This window comes from Callospermophilus lateralis, chromosome 1 (assembly GCF_048772815.1).
Source record: "Callospermophilus lateralis isolate mCalLat2 chromosome 1, mCalLat2.hap1, whole genome shotgun sequence".
NCBI lineage: Eukaryota > Metazoa > Chordata > Mammalia > Rodentia > Sciuridae > Callospermophilus > Callospermophilus lateralis.
Genome location: NC_135305.1, coordinates 208,400,816 through 208,409,130, shown reverse-complemented (window position 1 = coordinate 208,409,130; position 8,315 = coordinate 208,400,816). Strand labels below are relative to the sequence as shown.

Here is an 8,315-nt window from a genome sequence, read left to right as displayed (position 1 = left end):
GCGCAAGTGGTAGCACGCTCGCCTGGTGTGCGTGCGGCACGGGTTCGATCCTCAGCACCACATACAAACAAGGATGTTGTGTCCGCCGAGAACTAAAAAAATAAAATAAATATTAAAAAAAATAAAATTAAATTAAAAAAATAAAAATAAATAAAGATACTGTATCCATCTACAACTAAAAAATACTTTTAAAAAAGAAAAGGAATATGTTTAATATTAAAATATTAACAACTGCAAAATCTAGGTGCAGGACATGTGGATATTCACTGAACCATACTTTGACCTATATCACATGTATGAAAATTTCATAAGACTAAGTTGGGACAGAAACCAACTTTAATATTGTCCGGATAAAAACAAAGAAAAGAGGCTCACAACCAGAAGCCGAAGAAGAGGCACAATATATCTAGAGGAGCAATGAAAATAATCATAGCTGACATCTCTTCAGAAGTTATGCAAGGCAAAAGACAAGCCAAGGACATCTTAACCTGCTAAAAATGAAGAACACCAACCAAAAATTCAATACACAAGCAAAATTTCTTTTACAAATGAAGGATAAAAAGAGGTCATTCCCAGTAAACCTGAACTACAAGAAATGTTAAATGAGGCTGGGGTTGTGGTTCAGTGGCAGCGCGCTTGCCTAGCATGTGGGGGGCACTGGGTTCAATTCTTAGCACCACATATGAATAAATAAATTAAATAAAGGTCCATCAACAACTAAAAAAAAATATTTAAAAAAAGAAATGTTAAATGAAATACTCCAAACTTAAAATATATACTAGTGCTGGGGATATGGCTGAGTGGTAGAATACTTGCCTAGCATGCACACGGCTCTGAGTTCAATCTCCAGCACCACAAAAATGAAAAAATAAAAAATAAATTATACTAGACAAAACTTATATTTCCACAAAGAAATAAGAAGTGCTGGGCTGGGGATGTGGCTCAAGCGGTAACGCGCTCGCCTGGCATGCGTGCGGCCCGGTGTTCGATCCTCAGCACCACATACAAAACAAAGATGTTGTGTCTGCTGATAACTAAAATAAATATTAAAAAAAAAAAAAAAAAAGAAATAAGAAGTGCTGCAGCTGGTGATGTAGCTCGGTGCCTATATGTATGAGGCTCTGGGTTTGATCCCCAGCACTGCCAAGAAAAGAAAAAATAAAGTTTACCTTCATTTATGCCATTTCCAGTGTGTTTTTTCAGTGCTGGGAATTGAATCCAGTGCCTCACGCATGCTAGGCAAAGTCTGTGACCCTTCTTTGTAATTTTATTTGCTCCAAAAGATAAGTAACTATCTGAAGAAAAATAGTAGCAATTAATTGTGTCATTATAGAGTATATAAAGATAAATATATAAAAAACTAGTAAACATGAGAAACAAGCCTGGTGTGGTGGCCCACGCGAGTAATCCCAAAGACTCAGGAGGCTGAGACAGGAGGATCACAAGTTCAAGACCAGCCTGGGCAACTTAGACCCTGTTTCAAAATGAAATATAAACTGGGCACAGTGGTGCAGGCCTGTAATCCCAGAGGCTCAGGAAGCTGAAGCAAGAGGATAGAAGTTCAAAGCCAGCCTCAGCAATTTAGTTAGGCCCTAAGCAATTTAGCAAGAACTTGTCTCAAATTTTTAAAAAGGGCTGGGGATGTGGCTCAGTGGTTAAGCACCTTTAGGTTCAATTCCTAGTATAAAAAAGAAGGATGGGGGAGAAGAAGAAAGAAAGAAAGATAAAAAGGGACAGGCCTGTTACAGCAGGGGAGAGGGTTTGGGCTCTGAATTGGTCACTTGCATATGAAAGCTGGGCTAGAGGGAGAGCTTTAGGCTATCTCCAGGAGTCTGCAACCTGCAGGAGACAGTCCCCGTCTACAAGGCTCCAGCTGTTAAAACATCAGATACAGAAACTAGAAAATGTGGTTTATACTGGATCATTCACACCCTCGGTCCAGGGTCACGCTGAGTTAGCTTGGAAGCAGAGCCTGAGATGGACATTCACAGATGAGATTCAGAGAGGAGGCGGAATGTTCTGAGTCTGAATCTGGTAACTCAGAGGCATAGATTCCACTGAGGGGTGTTCTCAGGAAGGGGAGCAAGGGAAGCACAATGCGGCAGAAGAAGGAGCTGAGCCAGGATGTCCACACTGACCCCACAGAAAGCCCTGGAACAGGAATTGCACCATTTCCTTAATCCTGACTTGAAGCAAGGGGCCAGGCTTTTAAACCCTCTTCAGTCACTGTCCCCAGGGCAGAGGGAGCACAACCTCCCAGACATCCCTTGGGGAGGCATGAAGAAAGTTGTGAAGGAGCAGCTGTGAGAAACAGCTGTGGGGTGGGTGCCCCAGCCGCTAACAGCATCTGCTACAACACCCTCGCCCAGTGCGCCACTCAGGAGCCACATCCCACTGGCGCTTCAGAGATAATGTGTTCAAAGCTGATCTTGTCACCTTCCCCCCACACTCATCTCACCCACACACCCCAGAAATCTGCCACCCACAACAATGCTCTCAGGAAGTGCCACCACCTCCAGCCCACCAGGGAATCAATCTGCCTCTCTCTTCTGTGGGACAGTTCACTCCAGTCAGCTCCACAGGGCTAACTCTGGGCCAACTCTACCTCTCCCCTCTTTCCTCCTCTTTTTTTGGCTACTTCCCTGAGAAGACACATCCTGGCTTCTCTCCCATTCCAGTCTCCCTTATCACATGCACTGAGCAGGCTAAGAGGGACACAGAATCTCACCCTGCTGAAGCTATCATCACTTGCTCCCTGTGGCTCTTCAGGACCAGGGCCTGGGGTCTCACTCCAGTCCCACCCTGCCCCGCCATCTTGCATGCCCGCCTTGAGCACTAAGCACCCCAACCGTGCCTCACTGTGTCTCTGCTCAGGTTGCCTTCTCTCTCTGGAACACTCTCCCTTCCCCCTTGCCAGGCTGAGAATCCCTCCTTTACATTCCCAGAAAACTTTGTGCCCATGAAACCCACCATCCAGATCTTCCCTGTCAAGGTGAATAGACAAGCTCTGCCTGATTGTCCAGTGCCATTCGTGAAAGGGACTAATGTGTGTCCTCTCACCAGTCTAAGAATCAGATGGCAGATTTTAGAGGGCACTGACAAGGCCTGTGGACCTCCCTGCAGGGGACCAGTTACAGCTTCATGATCAAGGGGAGCTGGCAAAGATGTAAGCATCCATTCCTTTCTGGAATCAGGGGTCAATTGTACATGTTGCTGGTATGTGGCCAAGGCCCATGCAGAATACCAAAGTGCAAGACAGGAATGGGAACCTAGGTTGCCATGGTAACAAGAGGGAACATCTCTGGGAAGAAATTAGAAATGGATGCCATTAGCTCAGGCCCATATTATCCTTGTAAGTGATGCCTCTCCCAGTCAGGGAAAGGGTGTGTCAGCATTTACAGACTCCCCTAATGTACCTGATATAAAGACTCTCTCCCATCATAGCCCAATTCAAGTCACTAAAAGTCTTTTGGGGGTTTGTTTTGTTTTGTTTTTGGCACTGAGGATTGAACCTAGAGTCGCTTTACCACTGAGCCACATCCCCAGGACTTTTATTTTTCATTTTGAGACAGGATCTCACTAAGTTGCTGAAGCCGACTTTGAACTTGACATCCTCTTGCCTCAGCCTCCTATGTAGCTGGGATTACAGGTGTGCACCACTGCACCTGTAGAGCTTAACACTCAGCTCAAAAAAACAACAACAACAAAAAAAAATCCAGGAAATTTAATAATTGACTCTGACACAACACAACTTCCTGGGTTCTGCCTGAAATCTATCAAACCAGCTCACTAAGAGAGGTGAGCATGACAGGTAACAAAGTAAAAGCCCTGTGAGACTCTGCCACCTGCTCCTCTCAGGCAGGGGTATCTGCATTTTACTGGGTTTGGGCTTGAAGCAGGCCTAAGGCAAGATTCAGGCAGGAGTCATTCATTTGAGAGGCTACTGCAAAAAGCCCCAGCATTGAGTTGGGGTTGTGGCTCAGCGGTAGAGCACTTGTCTAGCACGTCCGATGCCCTGGGTTCAATCCTCAGCACCAAATAAAAATAAATAAAATAAAGATATTGTATCCAACTACAACTAAAAAATAAATATTAAAAAAAAAAAAAACAGCATTTCAGAGAAATGAAACAGGACAAGGAATCAGAAGAGGATGTGTCCCCTGTTGGTGGTCAGGGCACAATCTAGCTGAGGACTCCAGGAAATGAGTTGCTCCCTGGATCAGGACCCCTCTAGTTCTTTCTGCTGGCAAAAAGCCATAGATGCTTCCAGTCAGCCCCAGAATGGCTGGTGATTAGGACACGGGCAGTTTGAAATGCCTGTGCAACAGAGCTGGGACCTGGCCATCCCTTAGCACATGTCTTCTAGCCCGAGCTCCTCATTCCACTGAGTGGGATTCACATTTGTTTTTTGTTTGTTTGTTTTTTTGTTTGGGTACCAGGAATTGAACTCAGGGGCACTCAACCACTGAGCCATATCCCCAGCCCTATTTTTTTAATATATATATTTATTTTTTAGAAGTAGTTGGACACAATACCCTTATTTTGTTTATTTATTTTTATGTAGTGCTGAGGATCAATCCCAGGGCCTTGCACGTGCCAGACAAATGATCTACCGCTGAGCCACAATCCCAGCCCTCCCCAGCCCTATTTTGTACTCACTGAGTACTTAGTGCCTTGCCATTGCTGAAGCTGGCTTTGAACTTGTGATCCTCCCTGTCTCAGCCCTGGGAATACAGACGTGCACCACCATATCCAGCAGGATTCATGATTTTTTTTTTTTTTTTTTTGGTACTGGAGATTGAACTCAGGGGCACTGGACTACTGAGCCACATCCCAGCCCTATTTTGTATTTTAATATTTAGAGACAGAGTCTCATTGAGTTGCTTAGTGCTACGCTTTTACTGAGACTGACTTTGAACTCCTGATTCTCTACCTCAGTCTTTGGAGCAGCTAGGATTACAGGTATGTACCACCGCGCCTGGCCAGGATTCACATTTTATCTTATTTTTTAATATTTATTTATTTAGTTGTAGTTGGACACAATGCCTTTATTTTATTTATTTATTTTTATGTGGTGCCTAGGATCAAACTCAGGACCTCACATGTGGTAGACGAGAGTTCTATTTCTGAGCCACAACCTCAGGATTCACATTTTAAATGATACAAATTATGGGTACCATTTGGTCCCTAACCAATAACCCATATCTCAAATCTGCTTCCCAGCTGAAGAAACTGTGAGGCTTCCCCAAGCCAGAGGAAAAGCCAGGAAAGGTGGACTTTACAGAGATAAGATTTTCAAGAGGAACTAGAACTTTATGGGAATTGTACCAGCAGGACAATAGAACCTGATCATCTGGCCACCCAGGAGACCAGACTGTGTTGATGTGTTAACAAAGGGCCTGGGTGGGCTGGGGAGATAGCTCAGTTGGTAGAGTGCTTGCCTTGCATGTCCATGCCAAGGCCATGGGTTCAATTCCCAGCACCACATATTAAAAAACAAACAACAACAAAAAAGGGCCTGGCCCCACCCTTAAGTATCACCTCTGTGAGCAGAAGCAGGTCCACAGCATTTCCACCATAACTAGACTTAGGAGACCTCCCCAACTGCCTTCTGGGTTTCAACAGAAGAGGGCAGCAGCTGTACAAAGGGCCTGGGGAGGGCCCTGAGGATGAAGATGCTGTCCTGGACCTCTTGACCCTGCCACCACAACCCATGCCTCTTGCATGAAACAGCCACCCACTCACCTCTGCATTTCATTCACACACATACATGCCCACACACATGTGCATGCACACACAGGCCTCCAGAGTTGAGGACTCCCTTGTAGTGAAGGGGAGGAAGCAAGACAAGTGAGACAGAAGTTGCTTTCACACAGTTTATTTCTCAGAGTCCAGAGGCAAGGTGGGACAAACTCTAGGACCGTAACCTGGGCACAAGACTCTGAAAGAAATCCTTGATTTTCCTGCCAATGTTCTCAAGTTTTTCACCAATCTTCTCTCCACCTTTTTGGAGGAGCCCACCTAGCCGGGCAATTTTCTTGAAATGCTGGGGCTGTTCAACAGGAAGAAACAAGTTCCTTATAGGACTGCACTCAAGGGTGCAAGACCCCTCTCCACTTAGACCTCCCTCAGGGGATTTGGAGCACCAGTTCACCCTCTTCTGACTGTGAACTTTGGAGCACATAGCTGAATCCCTACTCTTAATAAAAAGATGAAAAAAAATTGAGGCTCAGAAATGGTAAGGGGCTCCCCAGGGTCCTCAGAGCCCACTACCCTAAGTCAGTGTTCTCAGTCTTCAGCAGGAGTCAGAATCTCCAGAAGAGCTTATTAAAATACACATTGCTGGACCTCACCCCAGAGTCTCATTCAGTAGCTGTGTGTGGAGCCCAAGAATGTGCATCTCTAACAAGTTCCCAGGTAAGGACCAATCTTTAAGAACCACTGCTCTAAGGGATTGCAGGGTCGGCCCTGGATATGGGATCAGCCTAAGGGAGGACCCAGGGTAGAAGGAGGTTTTTCCTGCTCTGGGTAAGGCAGTGGCTGACCGGTGGACAGATTATCCATGTGCCATTCTCATCAGCCCCTGCATCCCAGAATAGCCCACTCACCCCGTCACAGTTGATGTCAAAAGAGTCCCTGGCCGGGTCCAGGGTGACTGTTCCCACACATCGCTTCACCAGCTAGAATGGGAATGCTCAAAGTCAAACTGGAAACCCTTTACCATAACTCCCAGCCCTGCCTTGGTGGCTGGAAATATTCCCCAAGGACCCTTTATCCACTCCTCAGGAGGTACCTACCCACCAGCACCCCCAGCCCCAACCTCACCCCATCCTCTTTGAAGTCACACTGCTCCAAGGCCTGCTGGGTCTTCTTGGGACATACTGTCTCCTTCACTGTGAAGCTCACAGGCTTTGGGGTATCTGAGTCCTCATCCTGGTCAAGGAAAGAAGTGGAGAGTCCAGGCTCGAGCCCAGTTTTTCTTTCTCTGATCAGTCTTCCTGACCCCCATTCAAGGGAACAGCCTTTCATCAACATCTATTATGTGCCAGGCACTGAGAACAGAGAGGAGGAAGATAAGCCCCTTTCTGACCTCCTTAAGCAGCCCTAATGAGGGGTATCTCCCCTCTGGGGGAGAGGGAAACCAAGGGCTTCCTGGAGCATGAGACCATCAGGACCTCAAGCCTGGCCAGAGCCCTTCTTTATACAGAGAGACAGAAGAATCAATAACCTCATCCTTGTCCCTGGAGGTCCCAGAAGTCCCTGAAGCCTGTGTGGGGTAGGGATGGAGTACATCTGCCACAGCAGAATGCTAAGGTTGAAAAACATCACACTAGGAGAGGACTTAGCTCCAGGAAGTTTCCCTGGAAAAGGGAGGATCACACTAACAGGAGGCAGTGCTTTCCTGGCAGAATTCAGAGCAGAAGCCCAATGTGGCCAATCCTAGCCAGAGCAGAGTCAGCCCTCCCTGCCAGCTCACCCCCCGGGACTGGGAATCCAGGCTCAGGAGGCGGTAGAGGTTGGCATCTGAGGACTGCTGGTTGAAGCCATCCACAGCACGCAGCACAGCCTCCTGGTAGCTGAGGGTCTGGGCTATGGCTAGAGGCATCATCAGGCCCAGCAGCAACAGCAACAGTGACTGCCACTCCAGAAAAGAGCCTTCTCTCTGGGTCTGCATGGTCTCCAAGACTGCTTCCTCCAACCCACAGGAGCCTCCTTTATGCTCAGCCTGAGCCTGATGCAAAGACCCAACCACAAACCCTCCTGACCCAGCCCCATCTTGGGTTGGCCGCCAGGGCCTGGGCTGCAGCTCAGCCCCACTGTCTGCTGTCATCTCATGGGGGCTGGGCAGCGCGCCAGATCGGCCTGATGTGCAAGACAAAGAAATAATTTCCCCATCTCCCTGAAATGGCCTCAGGAGATTTCATGGCCTGGGTTGCTCAAGAGAGTTGAGTCCCTGAAAAGAGGAAGAAAGCCAGTTCCTGCCCTGCACACTGTCGGAGTGGACACTCAATTAACATTTTTTTTTTTTTTTTTTTGTACCAGGGATTGAACCCAGAGGCACTTGAGTACTGAGCCACATCCCCAGCCCTTTTTTATATTTTATTTAAAGATAGGATCTCTCTGAGTTGCTTAGGGCCTCACTAAATTACTGAGGCTGGCTTTGAACTCATGATCCTCCTGCCTCAGCCTCTTGAGCCTCTGGGATTATAGGGGTATGCCACTGCACCTGGCTTCAATTAACTTTTGATGAATAACAGTATCTGTGCCCCTACCCTAGATACTCTCCCACCCAAGGGAGAAGTTTTCCCCACACT

The 8,315-nt window shown here is 47.0% G+C and overlaps 1 protein-coding gene across 1 annotated transcript; it reads right to left on the bottom strand.

The window, feature by feature from the left end:
• Positions 1 to 5,914: 5,914 nt before the first annotated feature.
• Positions 5,915 to 7,675, bottom strand: LOC143409661 (cathelicidin antimicrobial peptide-like). Its single transcript, XM_076870099.2, has 4 exons — positions 7,478 to 7,675; positions 6,826 to 6,933; positions 6,609 to 6,680; positions 5,915 to 6,046 (listed from the first exon to the last, which is right to left on the bottom strand). Exons 1-4 carry the CDS (start codon positions 7,673 to 7,675, stop codon positions 5,915 to 5,917), a joined length of 510 nt encoding a protein of 169 aa, XP_076726214.2.
• Between the last annotated feature and the right edge of the window lie 640 nt (positions 7,676 to 8,315).